At 35.2% G+C, this 27,754-nt stretch overlaps 2 protein-coding genes and 2 non-coding genes across 10 annotated transcripts in view; 2 read left to right on the forward strand and 2 right to left on the reverse strand.

The window, feature by feature from the left end:
• Positions 1 to 12,215, forward strand: part of LOC115451784 (solute carrier family 2, facilitated glucose transporter member 1) — a 28,787-nt gene extending 16,572 nt beyond the window's left edge. For all 5 annotated transcript variants that reach the window (XM_037439719.1, XM_037439718.1, XM_037439721.1 and 2 more), the window contains 10 exons: positions 4,052 to 4,198; positions 4,600 to 4,760; positions 5,324 to 5,448; positions 6,303 to 6,443; positions 6,990 to 7,127; positions 8,385 to 8,584; positions 9,505 to 9,717; positions 10,113 to 10,215; positions 10,876 to 11,044; positions 11,334 to 12,215. In XM_037439719.1, coding sequence (XP_037295616.1) covers positions 4,052 to 4,198; positions 4,600 to 4,760; positions 5,324 to 5,448; positions 6,303 to 6,443; positions 6,990 to 7,127; positions 8,385 to 8,584; positions 9,505 to 9,717; positions 10,113 to 10,215; positions 10,876 to 11,044; positions 11,334 to 11,439 — 1,503 coding nt within the window. In that variant the 3' untranslated portion in view covers positions 11,440 to 12,215. The remainder of the gene's footprint in view (positions 1 to 4,051; positions 4,199 to 4,599; positions 4,761 to 5,323; positions 5,449 to 6,302; positions 6,444 to 6,989; positions 7,128 to 8,384; positions 8,585 to 9,504; positions 9,718 to 10,112; positions 10,216 to 10,875; positions 11,045 to 11,333) is intronic.
• Positions 12,216 to 15,096: 2,881 nt separating this feature from the next.
• LOC115451787 (solute carrier family 25 member 35) lies at positions 15,097 to 27,661 on the reverse strand. Of its 3 annotated transcripts, none has more exons than XM_030180162.2 (5): positions 27,498 to 27,659; positions 18,471 to 18,760; positions 17,985 to 18,235; positions 17,431 to 17,649; positions 15,097 to 16,097 (listed from the first exon to the last, which is right to left on the reverse strand). In XM_030180162.2, the coding sequence occupies exons 2-5, from the start codon at positions 18,749 to 18,751 to the stop codon at positions 15,904 to 15,906; spliced, it is 945 nt and encodes a 314-aa protein (XP_030036022.2). In that variant the 5' UTR covers positions 18,752 to 18,760; positions 27,498 to 27,659; the 3' UTR covers positions 15,097 to 15,903. The 3 variants fall into 3 exon arrangements, with proteins under 3 accessions (XP_030036022.2, XP_030036023.2, XP_037295620.1); XM_030180163.2 differs by lacking the exon at positions 27,498 to 27,659 and adding an exon at positions 18,851 to 18,899; XM_037439723.1 differs by lacking the exons at positions 15,097 to 16,097; positions 17,431 to 17,649; positions 17,985 to 18,235; positions 18,471 to 18,760 and adding exons at positions 20,193 to 23,409; positions 23,681 to 23,823; positions 24,100 to 24,426; positions 25,995 to 26,237 and having other exon boundaries at positions 27,498 to 27,661.
• Positions 16,430 to 16,544, reverse strand: LOC115451793. The gene has a single exon (XR_003939420.2). It is a non-coding gene; the product is annotated as a U5 spliceosomal RNA (small nuclear RNA).
• Positions 16,959 to 17,072, forward strand: LOC115451792. Its single transcript, XR_003939419.2, has one exon. It is a non-coding gene; the product is annotated as a U5 spliceosomal RNA (small nuclear RNA).
• Positions 27,662 to 27,754: the final 93 nt, after the last annotated feature.

The raw sequence follows: 27,754 nt of genomic DNA on the forward strand, positions 1-27,754 counted from the left end.
ATGTTAAGCAATGTCCATTGCAACGTCATCAGAACGTGTGTTTATAAGGTTCATAATACTTTTTTTGTACTCTCATTACGTACAACACAAACCCGTGGTTGTCGGCTTGTACGCGAATTACTTAGATCCTGAATCGCTTTGGCACAGATGAAGCAATTGTTCACCAAATCAAAGTCTGGCTCTGGAGCTTCTGAAACTGACTATAAACTACTGGAGCTGCTGTTGCGACGACGAACAACATTATCGGTTCGGTTGTCCACGTAATAACAATAACACGCAATATGTACAGTAAGTAACTTCCGAAACAGTTCGTAAAAAATTGTTTTTGTGAACAATCAGTCGTCGCAACAGCAGCTCCAGTAGTTTATCGTCAGTTTCAGAAGCTCCAGAGCCAGACTTTGATTTTGTGAACAATTGCTTCATCTGTGCCAAAGCGATTCAGGATCCAACAAGCCGACAACCGCGGGTTTGTGTTGTACGTAATGAGAGTACAAAAAAAAGTATTATGAACCTTTTAAACACACGTTCTGATGACGTTGCAATGGACATTGCTTAACATTGAATTTCTTAACATTTTCGCTTATAAGTTTTTACTTATAGTTTTACGACAAAAAGTTACTGAACCAAAGTTGTAGAGAATTTAATTTGCAACAAAAAATGTTTATAATTTTTTTTGTCAGATAAATAGTTTAAGAGATACATCGTAAAACCATTTCAACCCCTATTTTCAAGATGGCGGCCGTGGGACAAGGGTGGCGACCCCACAAACTTGGTTTTAGCTTTACACTGAGCCCCACTACACTTCAAAAAAATAAAATTGCGTCCTCTAAAAACGCAAGGTAAGGCCTAAAAAATGTAACATTTCAATGGACTAATTTGGTTCCACCGACTAGTAAATGGAATTATTTATTTTAAGAGCAAAACTATTTTGAATTTTGGTATGATTTATTTATGATTTTGTAAGAAGATAATTAATTTTATTGTTTTTAATATTTGAAGCGAAGTTAATGCAATCATTTGCATAAAGCGCGATATAATGGCGACTTTAGCAAGAACATTAAGATTTAAATCAAAGATTTTATTTGTGGACATATTGTTCCAAACCAGAAATGGCTAAGTAATAGTAGGTGCATTTAATTTTTTCAAACCTCCAGCTTTGAAAGAAGTACTTATAACATGTTTGAATTTCATGCGAAATATTATTTAATTTTGTTGTATACACCATATCAATTTCGATATTATATTTGATCAATTAAGACGGTTCGAATTTATCAAAAAAGTTTTTAAGGAATTTACCATATGTAACCCGAGTTTAATGCTGTTGCAACACCGGAAACAGAGTTAGCAGCGAAAAAAAATCAATTTTAACAATATAATTTAAATCCATTTAAATAACTTTTTATTATATACATTTTTAAATAGGATTCATAGTTTCGATTTGTAGCGTCCGAAACTTTTTGCATACATTCTATCTCATAGTAGTGTCTGTAGTGATGTAGTAAATATATGTGATATGGTCTTACATGACCCTTTTGTAGGTATTTATATACATGAAATGTATCTTAGTAGTACGTATAAACATTGTAACATTTTTCTCTAATAAACTTATACTGCATATTTGATTGTTTATTGATGGAAAATCACTTAAAATAAGTCTTAAGGTTTATAGTATTTTTGGCCGAGTATAAGTCCATAAAAAATTACCGTCTAGCAGAAAAATCCTTGTTTTTTATATTTAAAAATATAGTAGCTGCTGCGTGAAAAAATCAAAAAGGTTTTATAGGTATCCATTGACACCTCGTTTACATAAAATTATATGAATTATAATAAATTTAATGAAATATAAATAAAGTTGGTGTAGTTCCTACATTCATTAATAAAGGCCAACGTAATATAAAAGTTGAGGAGCTTAGCTTTTCTTATAAGTTGACAATTGATATTATATTTTTATTACATTAGATTCCAGGGTAGAACCAGCATAGTCACGACATTGCCAGGGTATTAAAAATAACTATAAAGTTTAGCTTTAAAACGTACTAATAGCTTTGAAAATTATACTATGTAAAAGTTTACTAATTTCATAACTGTCTATACTACGCAATAAAACAAGAATGAAAGCTCTCACCGTGTTAACTATATTGCTAGAAAGGGCAGGGGAAAGTAACTACTCTCACAACGAAAGTTTCAATCAATATGGGCAACTGAATTGTGGTCAGTAGTAATATACCATACAGTAAAATGTTTTATAGATTATAGTAAGTAATACCGCTGAAGATTGACATAGCCAGGGAGTCGTATATTGCTGAACTCTAAGGGCCTCCCCTGAACATCAGGCCAGGCCAGGCCAACATCGAAATAGCCAGGGGAATTGTATACTATTAGGCTAAACTATTGTGATATATGGCATTAGCAAGCCATCCTCGACCACCTCTACGTGCAAGTGCACATTGTAATTAGTATTTAGCAGTTTAAGCATGCCATTGTCCCGAGGTGAATCAAAGCAGTATTTTTGTAACTATTATCATTTAATTTAAATTATAAAGCTCTTACAGTAGGGTATGGTTAATGGTATTATGGTTGGTAAAGATTCACCTGTTGTGCATTTCCGCCAGGGAACGCTCTTTAGGGACGAAAAAAATTTAAACAATGTACCAATTTACCTTATGAATCTATCGTTTTTATTTTTCCCAATATATTTGTTGCCAAGGTTTTCTTTGTAGTACATTTTGTATTTTCCTTCCTGGCAATAGTGAGTCCTGGATGTTTATTAGAAATGTCGTGGCTGTAATCAAACATGCGAATTGTTTGTCTCGTCTCGGCATTTAGTTATGTAAAACAATTGATATTTCCATACTTAATCTTTAGTCTTAGTCAACTCAATATGAAGATGAGTATTATTGTCTGAATTATCATGAAAACTGGAGTGGGCTTAAAATACCTTATCTGTGTTATTTATATAAGGATGAGATCATAAAACTTAAGTAATGTAATCCGGAGATATTGTTAGGTTATAGTCTGCCATATATCTTGTTTGGCTTCGTACTTTAAACTTACCGCCATTTTCAGTAAACGATCCTAATCGCTTTTTCAATCCATCGCGAAAATCGACCAATCAGAACAAAGTTTTTTTGACATGCTTACAAATGACCTATTATGATAGGTGAAAGCCATCTCAAAAATGGACCAATCAGAACAATTGTTTTTGATATACTTACAAATGACTTAATATGTTTGGGTTATTTTCGGGATCGAAGATTAAGATGGCGATCATTTATTGAAAACGGCTGTTAATCGAGTCCTATATGTCTTATTAGTCGTTCCTATGGGGAGGTGAATAACGAGGCTGGTATCTATATTCATATGCTTTCTACATCATTATAATTATTGAGGGTACTAAATGAGGTATGCCTTAAGGTAAACTGAATTCGCCATTGGCATTGCTTAAGACTATGGGCGGTGGATGCTGTTAACCATCAGACCGACTACTTGCTAGTGCCTACTAAGGCTATAACAAAAAGAAAAAAAGCTATTTGTCTAATTTGGCAGAGAGTACTCTGAGAATCGAAGAAGAATTAGATACACGCGAAGAAGTGGAAAATATTTTGGTTTCCGTTGCATCCAATGGTCAGGTTGGGATATTTCTGTAGACCGAGGGATGCTACGACTTGGTATGGTAACTGGACTACTCAGCATCATCAAGAATGTGGAGTGATTCATCAGTTTTGTACTAGAAATGTGTACACATACCTATTTATTTATTATGGCTAATTATACTTCCTGTAACTTTATAACACGTCTTGGACTTAGGGCCTATCTACACGAAGGTTTAAACTCAAGACAACATTCGTAAGTATGTAAAATAATGCATCGCATCGCATTTAATACGCGTTTATAGTACGCTGTGATCTTTAAAAAACGTCTCTGAGTATTACTAGCTCATAAAAAGCCATTATTAAAAAAGTAGGGTAGATATTTGTTACTAAAGATGCTCAAGGTCAGAGGAAAAGGAACTTTCAGTATATGTTACATACGACTCATAATAAAATTGCAGATAACCAACGAGCACCAGCATTTGACGCAGTCCAACGAGTACAAGAGCCGATGGTCGTTCTACCTGGTGCTGGCCGGCGTGGTGACCACCTTCGGATCCTCGCTCCCGGTCGGGTATAACATTGGTGTAGTTAACACACCAGCGGAGGTAATTATGCAACAGTTATGGTTTTTTAATACATATTAGTAGCTAGTGCTCGCGAGTACGTCTGTGTGAAATATTTTCGTTGAATAAAAGATTAGGTCTTATTAAAAAAAACCCTAAAATCGAAAAATGTATTGAATTGAATTGTACTAGATGCTACTCAAACGTTAATGCAAAAAAGAATAAATATATAAAAAAAAAACTTTAAAAAAGCCATCCCAGTCACTTCCCTCTAAATTTGGGGAAAAATCCTCTAAGTTGGGAACCCTGTCCTTATTTATAATTCTTTTAGGCTCTTTTGGCTTACGTTATGTTGTAACTATTTATAAAGGAGCGAGTCAATACACGAGTTAATTCGCGCTAATACAGCCACTAACCATTGTGTTATAAATCCGTTTTTGTAGGTAATAACACAGTTCTGCAACGAGAGTGTGATCAGTCGGTACGACGTGATCCTCGATAAGAGATGGCTGGACCTGCTCTGGTCTTCCGTGGTGTCCATCTTCATCGTGGGAGGATGCACAGGATCTATAATGGGCGCATTCTTCGCCGACAAACTTGGGCGGTGAGTTTTTGCGTTTCGAAGACTGCAGCCATGGTTACGGGAGGGGGAAGGATTGGGAGAGGAGGCTGCAAAGTTTAAGTAGTGTTAAGTAGTTTCCTTCAACGCCAGTTTAATTACTGTGCTATTAATCTGACTTGTAAGTCTTAATCAAACATAATAATTGTGCAATTAGAAGTTACGCAAACCGTATTTTTATTATTATACGCGAATTATTGTAACAATTGTGGCTGGATTAAAAAAGAAAAATAACAGTCAAATGAATGTTGTCTAAATAATAGTGGCGTAGGATGAAGTTTCCCGAAAAGGAACCCGACACAATATATAGGTACTAATATGCATAAATGCGGTTTGCAAATCACTCTAATGATAATTATTTGAAAGGGCAGCAGGCAGCCGGCAGGAATCAAGTTATATGGATTCTTCACCACTGCTAAATAATTCTGAAAAATGTACCCTAAATGACTACTTCCTCCATTCAAAGTAATAAAAATAAAGGTGCTTAAATCACTGCGAAGGTCTTGATATTTGCAACAGTAATAGAAAATTCTCATCACTTTTTGCAGAAAACGAGCCACGATTGTGACAAGCGGCTTGTGGATAATCGGAGCGTTGTTGTTCTTGCTGTGTGAGAGAGCCAATTCCGTCGAGATGCTTATACTGGGGCGGCTGGTGGTCGGACTTTCTGCTGGTAAGAATCTCTATTGGCTAATATAATGTTCGTGTAAAGGAGAATAGACTAGAACATTTACTTGTATTAGAACACCGAGCACCGAACACTGAACACCGAGCATTTGGCGTTTTTAATTGTATCGACCCGCACTTCGAACATGATGTCTGATGTTTTTTTACAACTTCATTAAAACCAACGAATGTATTGGTGTAAAATAGAGCATTAAGTACTTTTAACAGAACATCGAGAATTCGCCGTTTTTTTTAATTTGATTGAACCCCACTTCGAACTCCATGCATGCTCCCGATGTTTGTTACAACTTGATTTAAAAATGAACGAGCTTATTGTTGTAACATTTTACCGAGCAAAGGCGCGAGCGACGGTGATAGGCACTCGGCCCTATATTTGACTTGTAAGTCCGACAATTCAGCTAAGAGTGTATGCAAAGTAAAAATGTTAGGGGTAAATAATGGTGATTTGCCTTCAACATTACGGCGAACGCAGCTACGAGCATTCGCAGGAATGGTACAGTTAGCAAAAGTAGCCTTCATTTTCGACTATTCACTTTTTACTAAAATACATTATAATTTCAATTAAAAGCAATGAGGGGCAGAATTTTGAAGTTTTGTTAATTATTCAGATACTTTTGTGGCTTGACAGTACATTATATAGAAATGCTTTAGGAAATTGACCTTTTGCCTGTATTATACCATTTTACATTACTTTTTAATGCTTTAACAAATGCTCTAATCATACTCACCTTTATATCTATTTGAGATCTTGTAAAAACACGAATTAAGTAAAAAGAAACGTTAAAATCATTGTATTAAGGTTGACAATAGTTAAATTGCAAATGTTAATATTGTTCCTAGGTTTGACCACGGCCATAGTACCTATGTACCTAACCGAGCTAGCCCCGCCAGAGTTGACGGGGGCCATGGGGGTCGCGTGTCCGATGGGGGTCAACGTGGGCGTACTCGTGGGCCAGGTTATGGGCCTTAACTTTTTATTGGGTAAGTAAGTTAGTGTTATATAGGGTCACTTTGAATTATGTTAATAAATGAAATGATATAGTCTTCGGTGGCGTAGCTGTACTGCGTGCGAGGTACGGCAGTGCTCGAGGTCTTGGGTTCGAATCCCGGGTCGGGCAAAGTGATATTTGGATTTTTCTGCTCAGTATCAGCCCGGAGTCTGGAATTTGTGCCCGATTTTGCGATAGGCTCGGCCCCTATCACATCATGGGACGGAATACTTCGCGAAAATTGGGTGCCCTGGTTGCACCTCTGCATACTCCTCCAGGGATAAATGCGTGATGTGAATTTTTTTTTTTATTTTTTAGTACGACGAAAATTTAATACGACGAAATTTTAAAGGCCGAAATATCCATGCATATTAATTATTTTTACGTTTTTATTTCAACTGCGAGAACTAATCACTAACTAGACGTGAATTTAAATTCTTTACTTGTCAATACTTGTTTAGTTACCCAGATTAAAGGTGAAACAAAATGTATGAAAAATGGACCTTAAGCTATAACCTTAAATATGTTTATAATTCAGGCCGTCCCGAAGACTGGACGTACTTGCTATCCGTCTACGCGTTGCTAGTCATAGTTAGTTTGCCGTTATTATGCATGTTGCCAGAGAGTCCGAAGTATTTGTACGTCGTGAAGAGAGATGAGGAGACCGCATTGAAAGGTAACGTTTAATATTTAAATTTATTTACTTCACAATTGAACACTTTTGAAGACTGGAGTTTAAATCGTATTTTTGCTATTATTGTTTTTTATATTTTGTTATTAAAAGTTCAAATTAGCATATTTTGACTAAGATGTTTTTACTGAAGGCAAATATAGACTTTATAGGTTAGAACTAATTTGGCATGCTCGACTCATTTTCGACCATACTGTGGTTTGGATCCCTTTTGCGTATCTACGTCCAATTATTGTTAACAAAATTTTATATTTAAACATCCAACCAGTCATATAGTACACATGATTGATCATCCGAAGTGGCAGTGGTAAGAGTCGAAAATCGATTATTAGATATGACCAGCCTTAGATTAATCGATCGCGTATTGGAGGTCTGTGTACAGCAATGGACTAAAATATAGCCTGACTAGTTGACCCGACAGACGTTGTCCCGTCTTAACTATGAATTTGCAGCGCACTCTGTCGATCGCTGACTGTTATTTCAAACAATTGACAGTTATATAAAATAATATTTTCGTTAAGTTTTCTTAAAGTTAATAATTTTCCGCGCATTTTTTCTTTCATAAGAACCTTCTCCTGACAATAACAAACACAACAAAAAAAAATAGTGACAACTGTCCAGCCTTCACGCATGATGGCGTGACCAAGGGAAATAGGGATTCATTTTTATATATATATAGATAATAAACAATACAGTCAGGAACATAATAGTGAACACAACCGGGCAGGCATACATTAAATATTTATTTGAAGTGCATACATTATTTAATATTTACTATTCTGAAATGAAAGGTAATGTAGTGGTTGCTGTATATTCATTTATTATTTTCATTTGGCATTGTGTACTCATATATGCCAGTAATAATAATAATAATATCAGCCCTGTATTATATACTGTCCCACTGCTGAGCACGGGCCTCCTCTACTACTGAGAGTTTAGGCCTTAGTTCACCACGCTGGCCTAGTGCGGGTTGGTAGACTTCACACACCTCCGAATTTTCTATAAAGAACTTCTTAGATGTGGAGGTTTCCTCACGATGTTTTCCTTCACCGTTAAAGCGAACGATAAATTCACAAAGAATACATACTTACATGATTTTAGAAAAATCAGAGGTGTGTGCCCTTGGGATTTGAACCTGCGGACATTCGTCGTGCGAGCATGCGGTAAATCGACTTTCCACAAGATGTACGCATACATACCAGCTTCAGTATTCATTGAGAACTGAAAACCATATCTTTGTAGAATTAAGTCGCCTCCGCGGCGTATCAGCCAGTGTACTGACGGAGGACATAGACATGCTCCGCGAGGAAGTGCAGGCCGCCGAGGCGTTGAGCGACCAGCAGTGGAGCATGTGGCGAGTGGTCACCGACCCGCGCCTGCGCCTGCCGCTGCTGCTGGCTTGCTCCATGCAGGCTGGCCAGCAGACCAGCGGCATCAACGCGGTGAGTGTTCCGTTTAGCTGTACCGGGACCAGCATGAGACGCTTTTGTACTACCAGCATGAATTATATAATTATCTTTTGTACTACCCAGCATGAATTATAATTATAAGAAATATAATGTGAATTACATACTGTATAAAAGTTACGACTTTATTGAGTACACAGTGTAGTAAAATTGTATTGCACACCGGTACCTATCCCGATAGAATGTATTAAAAAATTTTTGCACCTACATTCAGCATTAAAAAATTGTATTTGTATTTGTAAGGATTGAACACTGTGGCAAGTCCAGACTGACTAGGTCTTTTATTGGTCGGTATATTAATGTATATTAAGTTATATTGGGGAGGGGGGGGGGGGGTTCGTTTGAATGCTAACGCTTTATAAGACGGGCAAACTGCGTTAAATGTATGCAGATCATTAAAGGCGACCTTATGACAAGGTGAGTAAGGAGCGAATTGATTATAAAGATCGCGAGTCATACCCTCATGCTAACTATCAAATAACAAAATCTGCAACTGTTGCAGTAACTGCTCGCGAGCGGCGAACGTGCGAACATTCGCTATATTTTGACACGCGCTTTTGGACTTAACTGTACATATTGTTAGAACAATATAGTCACTTAATAATGCATCCAGTGTAACTACTGGACATAGTGAGACTTAACATCTCATGTCTCAGGATAGCGAGCGCAGTGGAATACCAAACTAAACTTCATAATTCAAGGTGTTGGATGGTGTTTCTACTGTTTATCGGCGGTCGTATCGCTTACCGTCAGGCGAACGGCAAGCTCGTCATTCAACATAATAAAAAATAATAAAAAAAAATAAACAAAAAATATTACCTGTCATTTTTGTGATATTTTAAAGTTAGTTCTTATTTTTTATTTTTTTTTTACATTTTTTTATATTTTTTTCGCAGGTGTTCTACTACTCTACGACTATATTCAAGCAGGCCGGCTTGTCGGAAGCCAACGCGCAGTACGCGACGATAGGGTGCGGGTTCATCAACGTGTGCACGGCGATCGTGATGGTGAAGTTGTTGCCGGTGAAGGGCCGCCGCACGCTGTTACTGCCTTCGATTCTCAGTGCGACCATATTGTTAGCTGCTTTGGCCGCTGCCATGAAGTTTATCGTAAGTTATATATAGTTTTGCTCGTAGTTTCACTCGCGTATAAAAGTAGAATAAACTGGTGCATTTTTATCTATTTTTACGTGAATGTTAGACATTGAAATTTTTTGCGGATTCTATTGCGGTTTTTATATTATAGCATTTGTCTAAAACTGTAATTATTGGCTGAATGTGAATTTTTCGTGATATAAAATTACTATTAACCAGTTTTTGGTAATCTGTCAAATTTCATCATAACCAACAATGATCAATGATTCACACATATAAATTTTACATAATAATTAATATAGTCATATTCACAATTTTAATTTCGAGCATTGTTTTGCAATTTATGATGGTATTTGATACTTTACCTTGCCTGCTATCCGCCGATCAGTTTATTCTATCGTTGTTTCCAGAGCGTGGTATCGTTCATGCCGTACGTGTGCATGGTGGCGGTGCTCTCGTACGTGCTGGTGTACGGGTTCGGTCTCGGGCCAATACCTTACTTTATAGCGTCAGGTGAGTTCCTAACATTATTACATGCCGGAAATCTACGCACTTTGAGCAAATATTACCTCTTTTTAGGGATATTCTTTTGATAATTTTTTTTTAATATTTCTTCAGTGAAAGAAAATAATGTTAGTTTTATTGTTGGTAATTAAAATCTATTGATATATAAAATATGTTGGGTATTTTTATAGTATCCAATTGTTCACATATTTTTAAGAACAGTATTTCTTCATAATTGAGAATCATTAATACATTTTTAATTTTGTTCTTTGCTTCACGCACGGATAATGTTTGGATACGCAATAGGCGATATAATAAATATGATATCAGCCCTGTATTATATACTTGCCCACTGCTGAGCACGGGCCTCCTCTACTACTGAGAGGGATTAGGCCTTAGTCCACCACGCTGGCCTAGTGCGGATTGGTAGACTTTACATACCTTCAAACTTCTTATAGAGAACTTCTTAAATATGTAGGTTTCCTCACGATGTTTTCCTTCAGCATTAAAGCAAGCTTGACAAATAATACACACATGATTTTAGAAGTCACGAGGTGTACGCTCGAGTTTTGAACCTGCGGACATTCGTCTCGGCAGTCCGTTCCGCAACCAACTAGACTATTGCCGCTCATAAGTAATAGACTAAATTAAAAATAAACATCGTTTCAGAGTTGTTTGAAGTGGGTCCCCGTTCAGCGGGTATGGCGTGGGGTTCGCTGGCCAACTGGGGGGGCAACTTCCTGGTGGGCATGTGCTTCCCGCTCATGCGCGAGAGCATCGGCGCGTACTCCTTCCTCGTCTTCTCCGGGGTCACTGGCGCCCTCTATGTGTTTCAGAGGTAAGTGGAGTCTATGAATATTGTGTTTACACAAATTAGTCACAAGATGGCCAGCGCAGTGGAATACCAAACAATACTTTGTAATTCAAAGTGTTGGATGGTGTTTCTACTGTTTATGGGCGGTCGTATCGCTTACCATCAGGCGAACGACAAGCTCGTCTCGTCTTTCAAAGTAATAAAAAAAAATCATAGCTGTATCAACCAACATACATTTGCCTTATTCACACCAGAAAAAAACTAGTCTAAATTCGACTTTAGTTGATAGTAATAAGAACAAATTATTCCTCAGATTCTATTTCCCGGAGACGCGTGGTAAGACCCCGGCTCAGATCACTGAGCTGTGCAGCAAAGGGTTCCGGTCAAGACCGCGCTCTAGCCACGAACTTAAAGTGTGATGGCAAACGAATTTATAGCTGTAAGAACGCTCAAGTGGTTGGTGGAGGATGGACAGTCCAAACTGACATTACGGCTTGTTACCAGATGATAGGTTCATTGGATGTTTATATCACAAAAAAACATTAAGAATTATCAGACTACACATTATAAATCTCTCTCAACCCTATTTAAAGCGTAATGTATAATAAGATTTATATCAAAATCGATTAATCATTAAATATACATGTTGATTCGTTCTGACGAGTCCATCGTCCTTCGCAGCGATAAAAAAATCCTAAACATCGACACATAGACTGACATAAAAATTGCCAAAATCGTGCCTATGTTCTAACTATTCGTTCTAGAACATTCCGTCTCCACCAATCATGATAGTTTAAAAACATCCATCCTATATCGATCGTCTAGTCTGTAATTTTATACATCACTCGAAAGACGTTAGATTTTTTAGAATTATATTAATTTATTACGTACCAATGGAATAATTAGTTAATATTTTTATTAGGTAACATCGCAAATTATCGACTGCATTTTTATCGATGTATATTTTTTTATCGATTACATATCGATTGAGCGTGGGTTTTACGCCGTTAGTTTTTTTTTAAAAGGAGTATGTTTCTGATATTGTTTTTGTAATGTATTCGATAATCAGCGATGTGGTTTAATATTTAATTAGCAGCATTAAATGGTGCTCTGGTAATGTTAAGTTAGAAACAAAATAATTTGAAATACACCCGAATAAAAGAAGTTGATAACAGTTAATTCTACTAGATTGGACCACGTACCTACACTCCGCATTAGGTAATGTGCAGTACAAATCAATACTTTAAAGAAAGGTAAGAAGTTAAACTAATTTTCCGGATTCTATCACGGTTTTTTGTTTTTTATTTTTCTCCCGACGTTTCGAAGACTTTGCAGCCTTCATGCCTGCCCAGGATGATTCGCGAGGCTATTGAAATTAAAAAACATCCTAATTTCAATAGGGAAGATGGTTGGAAGCTTGCACAAGCCTGGGATCCAGTTTTACATTTAATTAAATCGGAACCCAAAAGACTGGCTGCCAGACTTCAAGACACTGTGAGCTCATTCTGCGTAGACCGGACCACCAACAGCTAAAATTTTAAAAAAGTTGTATAATTGTAAAATGTAGGTAGATATTGTAACTTTGACTTTGCGGATGAACAACACCTCAGTCCCCCCCGTGACCATGAAGGCTGCAAAGTCTTCGAAACGTCGGGAGAAAAATAAAAAACAAAAAACCGCGATAGAATCCGGAAAATTAGTTTAATTTCAATGTCTAACATTCGCGTAAATATAAGAAATCATTAAAGGTAAGAAGGTTATTATTCGCTTGGTAATCTTTCGAAAAACACTTCGAAGTGTTAACATGTTTATCGACTTTATAGTGTTGGGTGTATGATATCATTGTCGATAAATGATGTACGAAACGCACAATCTAAATATTTATGCGGAATTTTAGTGTTTGACTGATTTAAATCCTGTGTTTTTGGGAGTTTTAGGAGGCACTCGTTTTTAACTTTAATACAAAGATGACGCTATTTCGTGTAATTACCGAAAGTCGATGTCAAATTCGATAATTTCTCACTTTTCAAATGCTGTGGATTATAAAGTCAATTTAACGGTTAATTGCACTTGCGTTGTAATTTTAAAGGTGCGATGTGTGCAAATACCAAACATGAGGTACATACACAAGGTCAGACCATCAAAGCCCGTTTTGTTTTGACTTAGTAAAATGAACTATATAATTTATTTTCCCAAGTCAGATTGCACTGGGCTCTAAGTCCAGTATAGTCCAGGCCGTAGCAAAAATGCCTTTTTATAATCGTTAACATTAAAAACATAACGATAACCATATTTAGTATATGTCATTCACATACATAATGATAGGATTCTATTGGTTAATCGCCTTCAATCTTAAAGTACTGTGACAGTTGTCACTAATGCCTTATGAAAATACCTCATATTTTGCGTCTAGACCAACGTAATTCAGTTATTTCTAGGCTAGCATAGCGATTGCAACTGACGACAGTTTCGTCTTATTTACGGCCGACAAAACGATCCTAATTGCTGACTTTGCTGGTAGGATATATTTTATATTCGCCCGGATAGCGACCACCGTACACAAGGTGTTAAAACACGCTATAGTGGCTCACGTAAGTGTCGCATACGGGATCAGCCTGTGCATATCCGGTTCAGTCCGGCCGGCATAATTGTGTCGATTGTCGACAGGTAATCATCTTTCTTTAAAAAAAGCAGCGAAAGCTTAGTTGGTTGTGGAACGGACTGCCGAGACGAATGTCCGCAGGTTCAAATCCCAAGGGCACACACCTCTGATTTTTCTAAAAAATGATGTGTGTATTCTTTGTGAATTAACGTTTGCTTTATCGGTGAAGGAAAACATCGTGAGGAAACCTGCACATCTGAGAAGTTCTCTATAGGAATTTCGAAGGTGTGTGTAGTCTACCAATCCGCACTAGGTCAGCGTGGTGGACTAAGGCCTAATCCCTCTCAGTAGTAGAGGAGGCCCGTGCTCAGCAGTGGGCAAGTATATAATACAGGGCTGATATTATTATTATAATCATCTCTCGTCAGTCGACATTCTATTGGACACCACTCCACTTACCATCAGATACAGTGGGGTCACTTTATCCTGCCAGTATAAAAAAACAAGGATCATTGCTGAGAATAAACGAATCAAAGTAAGTCTTTACTTTGACTTAAAGAAATTTTAGTCTGATTGGTCCATTTTTACTGTCGATATCGTAGCGGATAGGATTATTATAATCGACCGTATGGCAACGCAATAAGGGATAGGTAATAAATGAGGAAAGGAAGACGTATAACGCCTTATCACATTTTATATTTTCTAAGTAATAGTGTTAGATGCAATTAGTTTAAGCGAAATAAAATCCGTCGTAAGACAAAATGTTTATGCATAATCACAATAGTTCTCTCTTATTAAGTTATTGCTATTGTTTTCACAAATATAATGAAGCATGGTTTATTGTGCGTATTTGTAATAAAATATTTAAATGACAAATTTGGTTTTTATTTAAATAAAAAAGTGATATTGTAATGTATACTATAACGAATACTGAAGGAGAGTTCCATATTATTTCATTGTTTAAATTCGTAACAATAGTTGAAGCAGGCCGGCATAACTGTGTCGATTGGCGAGAAATAACTATTCCTTTTCAGTCGACACTATCAGTATACCTAAAATGTCAACTTCAACTGTCAACAAAATGTCGACTGTCAACGTTTGTATGGAAATTTCTCAGAAATTTTAACAGCGCCCCAGTGAGCATATTTGGAACTAAAATACGACGTGAACATCGCACGCGTGTTACTTTGCTCACTTTAAATAGCTAATCACGCAACTATTGTAACGGTAAACCTAAATGTATGGAAATGACAGTAAGTATTCGTTTTTTTATGTATATTATTATCACTTATCAATCAATACGTAAACGTTAACTTTTTCGATATAAATACTATACGATAACGCGTAAGTTTCTTCTAGGGGCAACGGAACGCACTTATGTTACCGTTAGTGACCCTTTTTGTTCAAGATCCTTTGGGTAAATAGCAGTAAAGCATTAACAAGCAACATTTGATTTTTTTAAATAAAAAACAAGTTATTCAACAATGTTTAATGTCACAATTTAAAATAATGATGTCACATATGAAGTATCATATTCTCTATTTCCCCATTCCTGTATCCCGTAAGTGACTAAATGTTCACTTTGTTCGTGTGAAAGTTACTCGTCACTTAACGTATTACAGATCCTAATAACTATATTAATAAACCAACAGTATAGTTAGTTATGGACCGGGCATAAGGACCAAATGTGATCCAAAAAGTACCTATTACCAATTGGTAATAAGTCGTTGTGTTATTTAAAATGTCCCTATGACATCATTTCACTTAGATATTAATACAAAAAAACATATTTACCGAAAATTAAAAAAACAATTTGTATTAAAAATTTTAAGATTTATACAAACCTTTCGTAACATAAATACATTGTGCCCAATTGTGTGCCTAGAACTTAATAATTCTATACTCCTATTTTATACCCAATGTAAATATAACCCGACCAGAAAAATAAGAACCTCGCCATGTTGTGGTCAAATATTGGGTAATATGTAGTACTGATAACTTTAAAGTTAACGTAATATGTGAAAGCAAAAGTGGCGCAACGAATGTAGGGCTTTATTTTCTGGTCAGGCTACACCATAATATTTTTTTAAAACAATATTAAAATAATATTAATATTTAGCTATCTCTCTAGTACGGCTGCACCATATTGTGATGGCGTCATACTTTATCATAAATGCATCGATTTAATTACATTTTCAAATTTTATCTCGGAAACAAAAATTGTTAATATATATTGATTGCTGAAAGATCAGCATTTATAAAAGTTTGCAAGCAACATGCGTCATCTACGCAGATATTCTTCCAATATCTTCAACTGGTCCCAGCAGACGAGCAATAGTACCGTATGTGGACCAAGTCTGAGGTAATTAGCTCCCACGCCCTTGTAGAGAGAGGCGGCTCCCTCCTTTCGCGCCATTTTTATGAAACAGTCGATCATGCCGCTGTACAGTTTACCGCGATTTTGCGCGTCCACAGCTGCAAAAAAAGGAACTTTGAATTTTATGTTTTTTTTGTCATGGCAGTTAACATGTGACGGGACGTGTAATCAAAGTGATGGGTGCACAGCTAATGAAGTTATTCTCGTGGTAGTCGTTATTTACACTGTTGAACAAACAGTACTATAATTTATTTGTTAAGTTCTGATAGCTGATTTGATGGATCACAAAATCCTTAACCTGTTAATTATGGGCAATGGTATACTAATAATTAGACTCGGAATAAAATTGAGACGAATCTGTAAAAGCGTGTATTACATGACTTTAGTGATTACACTTAAAAGTTGTTACATATAATTTTCAAGAAACACAAGCCCTGCGAACGCAGAGCATCAAAAATTCTATAGACTCATTTGAGTGTTCCCCTCCACGGAAATCTTTAGTAAAAGGCGAAAGATTTATACGTTTTGAAGGGAAACCAGAGTAATGTGTGAAATGTTGTCCGAAACTCTATACATAGTGAGCGAGAATCTTGACAGCGCGATTCAGCTTCCCATACAATAATTTGTTTGAACTACTCGTAAATGTACAGCGACATCTAGCGACGAATTTGTGAACATATTACAATTTAGCAATTTTATTGATGTGTGTGCCCTTGCTTGTCATAGTCATATAAAATAAATTAGGTAAAGGTATCTGTTAATTTTATTGTTACTTCTGTAATTTTATTGTAATCTGAATGTACAATTTTATGCGTTTTCTTAATAATAAAGTTATTCTGATATGAGTGCTCGCCGCTAGATGTCGCTGTGCATTCCGAAATTTACTTGTATGTAAAGCTTAATCGCGCTATCAAGATTCTCGTTTACTAGATATGGAGTTCTGGACAACACTGATATCATTACTCTGGTTTCCCTTCAAAACGTATAAATCTTTCGCCTTTTACTAAAGATTTCCGTGGAGGGGAACACTCAAATGAGTCTATAGAATTTTTGTTGCTCTGCGTCCGCAGGGCTTATTATCCTGAAAATCGATTTGTAAAAACGTATTATATATCCCTTTAAGGGGTAGTAGGCACCAGGCTCTAGCCTTAAAATAAACTTTCTATTATAAGGATCGTATGACGTTACTCATAACTCGAAATTAGATGCCGGGATAGTTATTTTTGATTTTCTCGCACTACAGAGTAATATATTTTGTACAGTGCGAGAACGAAGAAAAGTGCAATCCTGCCTACTGGATTTTCTTAGATTGATTTATACGATCCTCTACCATGATATTGGTGGCATTGTGGTTGTTTATAGGCAGTGGTAACTGTTCATCCTGACACCACTACCATAAGCATTCCATTAAAAATAACAGTCTTTACTCACGTTGGTTAGACAGCCTGGTAGCGACGACGTCGAAAGGATTCAAGCATAGCGTCATCACCAGGCCTCCAAGGTTAGCGCCAGCAAACGACAGCATCAGCGGCGAGTTCACAAACAAGTTGTGATCGCGGAGCCACTGTTTGGCGTAGGCGAAGCTTACCATCTGCGAACTGCTGCCGACAGCCCCGCGAGGAATCTGAGGATACACGCCACGGAAGAGACCTAGAGGATACAAATTAATAGAATTGATAATCAGTTGAAAACGTTTGTTATACCATTATAATGTTATACCATTATATGTTATGCCATCATAACAATCTTGCTTTCTTTGCCTTTAATTATTATAACCTTATTATTGAAAAACTATTGTAACAATGTTTAGAAAAAAAAATCATAACCGAATTTAATAAATAACATTGAATGCAAAAGTAAAATTAAAGTTAAGGAAATTAGTATTCATTACCTGGAGGTTGTTACAATATTATGTACGTGCAATTGACGATGAATAATATAATATTGTTTGGACTGAAAGGACTTTTATGTCGTCACATGCTCACCCTTAACTCCTTCACGCCTGTAAATGTCCATCAAGGCTCCCAAAGTCCCATCATGTTTATGCTGATGGCCCACTGCGATAGCCTTCGCTGCCTGCGCTTGAAGCCTGGTCTTCACCAGGAAGAACGGGGTCCCTGCTATTGAACCTAAAGCCCCACCAACTCCTGCTGCCGCTGCGCCTTTTATTATGGAAGTACGACCGTTAGCGTCCGTGGTATAACCGCGACGTTCAGTTATACGGTATACTCCTAATCTGTAAATAAAAATACCGTCTGAAAGGTTCATCAAATGATAGGTACATAATATACATTACAGGTTTATAGCCGTTCGTTTTATAGCCCACGGTGCAGTGGATATCTAATTATTAAAAAATACCTTAAAATAGGAACATCAACACAGCTTTCAATTTACAAAAAAATTGTATTATGTGCTTAAGTGTAGACTTAATTAGCAAAATAGTAGAAGTAAAACACTAGTATTAATGTTACCTGAAAGTGTTCAAACAGAACTGAAACCCAAGCATCGCAGGAAGACCGTTCTGCAGCGCCACCAAACCCTCAGACCTGGCTATAACAAAAAGCCCGTGGGATACGTTCTTGTAAAATACTGCATGCTGTCCTTTTGCCTTCATCTCTCCTTGGAGCTGAAGCCTGGTCTTCACGACTTCGATTGGGTTCGTGAACAGCGTCGCAAACATGGCGGACACTCCGCCCATCAGCAGGTCTGTGACGTCACGCGCGACGCCATCTTGTTTGGTTTTGGCGGCCATTTTATTAACCTGAAGAGAGAAAAAGAGATCGTGTAATATAAAGGTTAAATATTTTATCAAAAGCATGAATGTCTACAAATTAGGAAGAAATTAAATTACTCAATACATAATTATGTCAGTGTTTATGTTTCAGTATCTATTCAGAGTAAAGTAAAGAAGTTTAAGGAAATTGTATGTACTTTAGTGTTATCATGTTATCTATATCCTAAGTCTTAAATATGCTCTGGCGTAATGATAAGTGTTTTATTGGAATGTTATTTGATTTTATAACTACTTACAACTTTATAAGATGCTACTGATTCATCGGCTATTGATTGCAATATGTAATTTACAAACTACAGTTAGAACTAACTAATTGCCGACGGAGTGAAATAGAATATAAAACTATTAACGAAATATTACCTAATTATTATGTTGTCTCACTCGCACTCGTAGATAACTTTAGGTCAATCAAGGAATTGCTCGTATTGACAACTTATAACTGTAGTCAGGTTCTACTACATTTTAATATGTCGTAATGACTGCTTAGAAGGATAAGGTATCTAATATTTGGATTTGATATTTCACTTAAAAGTGCAGTCAAGAGTCAGTTGTTTTCAATTCCTACAGTTCATGGGCGATTTTGAAGTAAGCGCCGCTGTCTAGAAGTTAAATTATTTTATTAAAATAATTAATTAAATATTTCGTTTTTCATCCTGCTAATCCTCCATCTGCGTATTTTGAGGAATAAAACAAAAACCATTATTAAGTCAACAATTTGTTTATTGCACTAATAATTGTAAGCCAGCTATAACACTAGATGGCTTACATTACATAATCACATTTCGCATGAAAAAACATTTATTGTAACAAATGAAATATGTAAAACAATTTAAGGCGATACCTCAAGGTCCATTTTCATACATTTTGTTTCGGCTTTAATCTGGGTAACTAAACAAGTATTGGCAAGTAAAGAATTTAAATTCACGTCTAGTTAGTGATTAGTTCTCGCAGTTGAAAGAAAAACGTAAAAATAATTAATAATCATGGATATTTCGGCCTTTAAAATTTAATATGACGAAATTTTAAAGGCAGAAATATCCATGATTATTAATTATTTTTACGTTTTTCTTTCAACTGCGAGAACTAATCACTAACTAGACATGAATTTAAATTCTTTACTTGCCAATACTTGTTTAGTTACCCAGATTAAAGCCGAAAATGGACCTTGAGGTATCGCCTTAACAAGGTTGGTACCAATAACAACTTAATACCTATTATGTAATATTAAGTAGAAATGAAATATTTTTATTCATTTAAAATCAGATACATATAACAATTGTACTATGGCACTGTAATATTTTAATCTCAGTAACATAGAAAATAACTCGCAGAAAATCTGAACATTATATTTCCATATCAGCAGGCAGTCTCCAGAATTGTGCAATTTACTATACTTTCCTTTTCTTCTTTTATAGTTTGGCTGCTATCGATTATTTATCGGTGATTTTGCGAAGGTCGAGTTATTAGCAGATACAAAACAGAGACTAAAATATCGGGTGATCAAAAAGACTACATTTTGAAAATCCTTACTATATTTTGTAAAATTTTGGATAAGCCCCATGACAGCTGTCAAAGTAACCTGTCTGTTGTCGGAAGTATGTCAAAATTTTATGATTGGATGAATAATGAATAGACTTGCCACAAATTTTGTCGAATAAACACATGTTTAGGTTGATAATTAAAAGCATCTAATACTTAATATTTCAAAGAAATTAACTAGCAATCGTACATTGTATGTTTTCATCCGTAGATGTTTCAAGTGTTTGTAGTTTTAAGTACACATCTATTTTTTTTATTTAAAATAAGTATTTGTAATCGATTTATTTTGTTTGATAAATCGAACCAATTGGCGGTTAAAAAGATTACTATATGACATGGCATTTCCATCAATAAATTATTTAACATAGCTATAAAAAAAATCATAGGCGTGGATATCAATATGTCACAGGGCTTATCTTAATTTTACAATGTATGAGTCCACCTGCTAATTTGTTTAATTAGCATTAAGTATAACCTATATTTTATTTGTTTATGTCAATTGAATGTAAAAAACTAAATATAACAATACAGCTTTGGTATCCTTAAATATTAACAATTGGTACATAACAAAATAACAACATGCTTAACATCATTCAAGATCTAATAACTGATGTTCTTATTTTTTTGGGTTTTTGAACATTTCACAGTAGTTATAAAAATATATAATTACTTTGAATATTGTAAATAATTATATGGCCTATAACATTATATCTCTGGATTGTATTTTATCAAAAAATATAATAACTTTTGCTCATATATATTAAAAATACATATTTTTACACAGTTCATTAAAAAATATACTACGACACAAATTATGTTGATGGTATTCTATATTGTTGTATGAAACTATAGTAAAGTCATTGCCATCGAAGTGTGCTACGACTTTGAGCACAAACATTTACATTTACTAAATATTACTAACAAATCATATACTAAAACTAAAAAAACACATTTCATAAACGGCAAGATAACATAAATTCGTATGTTAACACAAACTACTTTGTACTCTTTAAATGCTAAGTTACGATCATTTGAATACTGTAATATTCACGACACAATGCTTTCTTTGATGATTTTTACCATTTATAGTAGATGGACAATACAAGCAATTTAAGTTGACAGATCTGAAGTTAGTAATAAGTCGCGGAAAACAAAAGCTATCTAAGACGCCGATTGTGGATAACTTCAGTTCAATCAAAGAAATTGCTCTTATAGTATTTGTATTCGGTTTTGGCAATAAAAAAACAACTGCGTTTTTGTGAAAGATATCAGATCAGTCTAAAAACTCTATCTAAGCTATTACGATGGGATTTTTAGTGACAGGAACACAGAACACAAAAAGAAATCCAACGCACAATTCACTTGTAAAGTTAGATTGCCAATGAATTCCTAACTTCAGATTGATATACTTCTATAACAGTAGAAGTGTATATAACTGAATAATCCTACTGGATAAATCTATTAATGCAATATTTTTTTCCTTGTTTGTTGAAATGGAAAACATAAACAAAAATAGAACATATTAAAAACTTATCAAACATGGCGGTTGAGAACAGAACAGTGGGGACAAACAATAAATTTGTATAATACTGATATTTACTGGTATTACTGACATAAAAAAGCGTATCGGCTTTACGCGGTAGATACAACTTTTTACTACGGAAGATACATAGTATGTTGGAGTACTGATACTTACAATTTTATCTATATTATGATTACTTATATCATTAAATCCTTTGAGCATTTTATTGATTCATTCATTCGTAAATAATAATTACAAATTTACATTGATTATTATATACTATGACGTTCGTAGGTCGATTCATTTCGTCTATATTGCTTGTGATACTAATAAACACTACAATTGAAATTCGAATGGGTTTTTTTTTTCATTTTTTGGTAAAGGACAGCAATTTAACAGCCAAGACGCATAAGTACACATTATCTTTCATATAGAAAATTCACACTAATCACAAGGAAAACGTGTGAAAAAACAAAACATCTTAAAAACCGAACATGACTGTCATAAACTAAGTCATATTTAAAAAGGCATTAAAAATAGTTATGATAAATATGCCGAAGTCACATTATCCTCAATTTGTATAATTACATTTATTTTTTTCACTCACTGTATGTTTGAGTAGAGATTCTGAAGGGGAAAGAATAAATAATTTAAATCGTTTACAAACAATGGAATGATGAGGAAGCGATTTAGAGATTCTACTGAGATTTCGCTTCGAGGACGTTTGGTTATCATTTCGAACTGTTTGCTTTTTATCATGTTATGTAATTACGGAATTATTTATCTTTATGACTCGATAATATTATTATAAAGTAAATTTTAATGTCCTGAGTGACCAAGTATTGATATTTTTAATGATCCGTATTTTTTTTTCTACTCTATACTTGTTTAACATAGTATACTAGGTAGTCAGATTACTAACTAGTAACCGAATTATGAAAAACACAAACATACAATAAGCTTTTCATTATGAAAGAATAACCTATATTATCTGCAGTATTTGATACCGAGATTTCACTAGGACTATGATCCTTATATACTTTGTACTAAATGTTATTTTTATTGTCTCTTGGAAACTTAAGTATTCATCTTGCTGATTAATGCCTACATTAGGAACCATATATGTGCCTTACGGGTATTTAACTAAGATTGATAAATATATTTGGCTGCATTAGTGACGGTATTAAGTTTTCTTTTTTAAAATAGGCAACACTACGCGAAAGGTCACAAGCACTCGTTCGTAATATTTAAGGCTTAAGATATTCGCGTTTTAGGATACAATAATTATACTAGATCTTTTGTACTACATAATCACTTACGCTACTTATAAGTATTTCTCGAACGTTCTTCGTGTATCACGCCTTCAATTCGATGCTTTTTCTTAAATCCTTCAGTATGTCCCAGAAGACAAGTAATAATACCGTGTGAGGCGCTTGCCTCAAATACGTAGGTCCTATGCCCTTGTAGAAAGCCAATAGACCTTCTGCTTGTGTGATTTTTCTAGCACAGTCGATTACTCCATTGTATAACATGCCACGGCCGTTTGCGTCTACAGCTGGAAGTAATAAAGTTTATATTACAATAAATCGCAAGCTGACAACTACCCGCATTTCTTAGAATGGAGTTTCGAATTTTTAGCTGAATTTAGTTGACATTTTCCATGGAAAAATTTAAAATGCGTATATTCAATTTATCTGATATATTTTCGTCAAGATTTTTTAATTTAACAGTATTTAAAATGTTTTCGATTAGTGGTAATTTGATTCAGCTTTTCTAGATTCTAGAAAACTTGAAGCATCGTGACTCTAGGGAAATTGATTGTATACCTTGATTATAAAGCCTGGTCATGATGACGTCCATAGGCGTCAACCCCACAGTCTTGGCCAGTGCTCCGACGTTACTCGCCACAAACGCCGACAGATATTTGGATTGCTGGAACATGTTGTTGTCATTCATCCATTCTTTGCATCTGAAATTAAAAAGCAAAACATGCTATCTTTTTCGAAAAATTGTAATGCGAAGGAATACCGTATATTAGTATCTAACTCTTTTTTTCTTTTATAAATATTAAAAGCTGACGGTGCATATTACTTTTTAGGACCTAGAGCGTATCTCTCCGAAGGTTTTATATATAAACTCTTAAAGTTACAACTAACACAACTCTATGGGGATTTGTGAACGTAAAGCATTGATCAAAGGGCAGAAAAAAACACATGTCAAAAAGGATGACTGTTGTTATACTTACATAGCATAAGAAGCTATCTGCGAGGCAGAACCAATGGAATTCCTTAACATCATCCCATGAGCACCTCTCCACAATCCTCCTAGACCGTTTTTTACATATATCTTCCTCAGAGCGTTTACCATCCCAGGATGAGCGTGCTGGGTTCCCACCGCGATATTCTTTGAAGAGTACGACATCAACTGGGTCTTTACTAGTTGTAAGGGACTGCCGAAGAATGCCCCACTCATGCCCGCCACAAATCCAAAGAATAAACTATTAGCAAACTTGGTGTTGCCTTTTTCGTCTCGCAGTAGACCGTAGTTGTCTGCTTGTTGGTATATACCTAACCTAAAATTCAACGAATAGGTAAACATAGTAGGTACGTATAACCATTGGTCCATAATTAGATCTCTCGATAAATGTGGAGAGGATACTCAAATAGGCTCATTTGTGGACTATTGTTGATTGAGTTTCCCTGTTAAAGTAATGAATTATGATGCTAATATATACAATATATTTTTTTTAAACAGGCACGTCAAAGTGACTCCACTGATGGTAAGTGGAGTGGGGTCCAATAGAATGTCGACTGAAGAGAGATGATTACCCCTCGACAGTCGACACAATTATGTCGGCCTGTTGGAACCGGATTTACATAGACTGATCGCAGAACGCGACATTTACGCGGACCACTACGGCGGGTTTTAACACCTTGTGTACGGTTGTCGCCACTCGGGCGGATATAAAATACATCCTAACACCAGTATGATAGCAGCAAAACAACAGTGCAGCGATCAACGCCATGCTTTGTAATATTTTAAAGCAACCTATCGCGATCCTCGCTAATGCCGGTCGTTATTTACATTGAACGTCATCAGACGAGTTAGAAGTTATGTATAGATGTAATATGTTTCCTTTGTCACACTTTATAATTAAATATGTGTAGTATATAGTAAGTGAAAACAATATATTATTGCTGATTAGGCTAAAGTATTTTACAAGTGTTATCCAATTTATAATTTACAGTTTGATAATGTGTATATTAGATCTTTGAATGCGATATAGGACTTTTCTTCTCAGAATCAGGACGAGGCTGGAATTTATTTAGGATTAGCCCCGCCCCTATCATATCATAGGCACACAGATGGCGAAAAGTGGGTGCCCTGGTTGGACCTCTACCTACCATTCCAGAGGTAAAGGTGTGATGTATGTTTGTTTTTTGAACTTTGATACATTTTCACCAGAATCACTATCCACCAGTTTAAAACATTGTCATTACTAATTCTCGCTGGAATTTTAACCTTATGAACTGATAAAACCAGAAATTGCGAGATACTCATATGAAATATTTAAATAACAAAGGAAAACATAGTTTACATAATATTATTATGTTTATCATATTTCGTTCCACATTTGGTTAAAAAAATATTATCCAGTTATAATTAATGTATGTTTTGGTAATAAACTGGTTTGTTTATGTTGAAATCTTATGAAGCATTGATGATTGTTTACATTAAAAATTTGCATAAAGTAATAATATTTGCACAATTATTAAAAAAATGCATAGTATATTAAGTTATGTAAGTATAACATAGAAATGTCAGTGATTTTATATATTTTTTTATTGAACTAGCTGACCTGACAGACGCTGTCCTGTCTTAACTGTCTTCCTGTTTTTAAATTTTCTAATGTGCGCTAAACTTCCATAATTTTTTCTTTCACGACAACCTTTTCCTGACAATAATTAACACACCAAAAATGAATTAACGAAATTGTTCCATCCGTTCACGCGTGATGGGATGACCAAGGAAATAGAGATTTATTTTTATATATATAGATGTGTCATTATGAAAGTAATCCTTTAATATAAAGCCTTTAACACCAAAAGCAATGTTGATACAACACAAAACATCACATACCTTACTCCGTTGACAACCAGTTGGAACCACAGAGCCGGTGCCAGACCTTTCTGCAATGCTGTGATTCCATCATGTTTCACTATAGTAAACATGGCGTGTGGTATGTTCTTATAATACACCGCATGCTGACCCCTGGCCCGTAGCTCTCCCTGGAGCTGCATGCGGGTCTTTACAACGTCAAATGGGTTGCTGAAGAACCCAGCACCGACACCAGCCATCCCACCGATCACGAAGTCCATTGTACTATAGAAGATTGAGGTTTTGTAACCGGATGTAGTAGATACTTTGGTAGTTCAAAGCAAAAAGTTTTGTTAAATATAAGAAATAAATAGTAATAAATATCTTGCCAGTATCTGTCACAATACTTAAAGCCAATTAAGTTAATTTCAAAGGAAATTTTGTCTTACTTTTATATTATTTTATCTTTTTGGGATTCCAAAGTTTTATTATCTTATCTTGAAATATCTTTTATGTTTGTGTACTTGGAACTCCATGGTTGAACTGTTTTAAATTATAATTTATTGTTTTAAATTTTTTCAAAGTTTTTGCACACTTTTTATAGCCTATAGATATATTTAATTTCATGCAACAAATAAAAAAATAGCATGTATAAAAAAAATTAAAACAATCACATGCTCAAAATAATTTGGGTGTTTTTAGAGGTTGGTACAATAATACCTCGGTGGCGTAGTTGTACTGTATGCGCGGTACGGCAGAGCTTTGAGGTCCCGACTATGAATCCCGGCTAGGGCAACGTGATATTAGGGTTTTATTTCGCAGTATTACCCCGGAGTATGGAATTTGTGCCCGATATGGCGATAGGGTTGCTCCCTATCACATCATGGGACGAAACACGATTAACGAGAAGTGGGTGCCTTGGTTGCACTTCTGCATACCCCTTCGGGAATAATGCATGATTATGTGTGAGTTAAATACTATTTACTATTCACATATGATATTTTTTTAAATCTTCTTAATACATTTTAAAATCACTTATGATTTAGAGATACCTATGTTTTAATTAATTCTTGAAATATTGTTTGACTTATCTCAATACTCTGTTTATATTTATGGTTTAAAATTGATTAAATATTATTAGATCAAATAAATACAAATATGATTTTTTAACCTACTTCAGTGTGTATAAAAGACATTTATTGAAATGAACAAACTCAGTAAAATGTAACATTTAGCCTCTACATTTCATTTATTTTTAGGCCGTCACATCCTATTTATAAGCATATAGTATAAATTAATGAATTTTTAAAATATAATTCACAAAGTTACAGTGAAGAACATATACCAAGAACAATGATTTCCATTTAATTTTAAACATTGTTTTCACTAGGATTTTAGTAGCGAAAATTGATAATATGCATTGAAAACTAATTTTTAAAAATAGTTAATGACATAAGACGAGAAACGCGGCACGCATAGTTATATTAAAAATGATTACTGACTAAAAGCAACACAAAATGTACTGATGGATAACGCAGTACTCACCTAATTTAATTAATATCACAGCAATTGTTATAAATTACGAAGTCATCTTGGACGTTTCGTCAGATAGTCGGGCTCACGCATCATGTGCCTCGTTAAACTGGAGGTCACGGCGGAAAAACTTCTTTTATCATTACTTTTTCACGATTTCGTAATAATTCATCTCGAAAATACGTCAACTGTACGTCAAGATGACATATCAGCTGATAACATTTGTTCCATATACCAGTGTGTGTATGGTTATATATTTGGCATAATTT

The sequence above is a fragment of the Manduca sexta genome, chromosome 17 (assembly GCF_014839805.1).
Source record: "Manduca sexta isolate Smith_Timp_Sample1 chromosome 17, JHU_Msex_v1.0, whole genome shotgun sequence".
In the NCBI taxonomy this organism is placed as follows: domain Eukaryota; kingdom Metazoa; phylum Arthropoda; class Insecta; order Lepidoptera; family Sphingidae; genus Manduca; species Manduca sexta.

What these genes read in the sequence shown, in the direction of transcription:
- LOC115451787 (XM_030180162.2), bottom strand. Translation starts at nt 18,751, where the DNA reads ATGGCCGCCAAAACCAAACAAGATGGCGTCGCGCGTGACGTCACAGAC. An exon ending in CAGGCGTGAAGGAGTTAAGG is followed by an intron (nt 17,650 to 17,984) that starts GTGAGCATGTGA and finishes TGTATCCTCTAG; the next exon opens with GTCTCTTCCGTGGCGTGTAT. An exon ending in TACCAGGCTGTCTAACCAAC is followed by an intron (nt 16,098 to 17,430) that starts GTGAGTAAAGAC and finishes CTTTTTTTGCAG; the next exon opens with CTGTGGACGCGCAAAATCGC.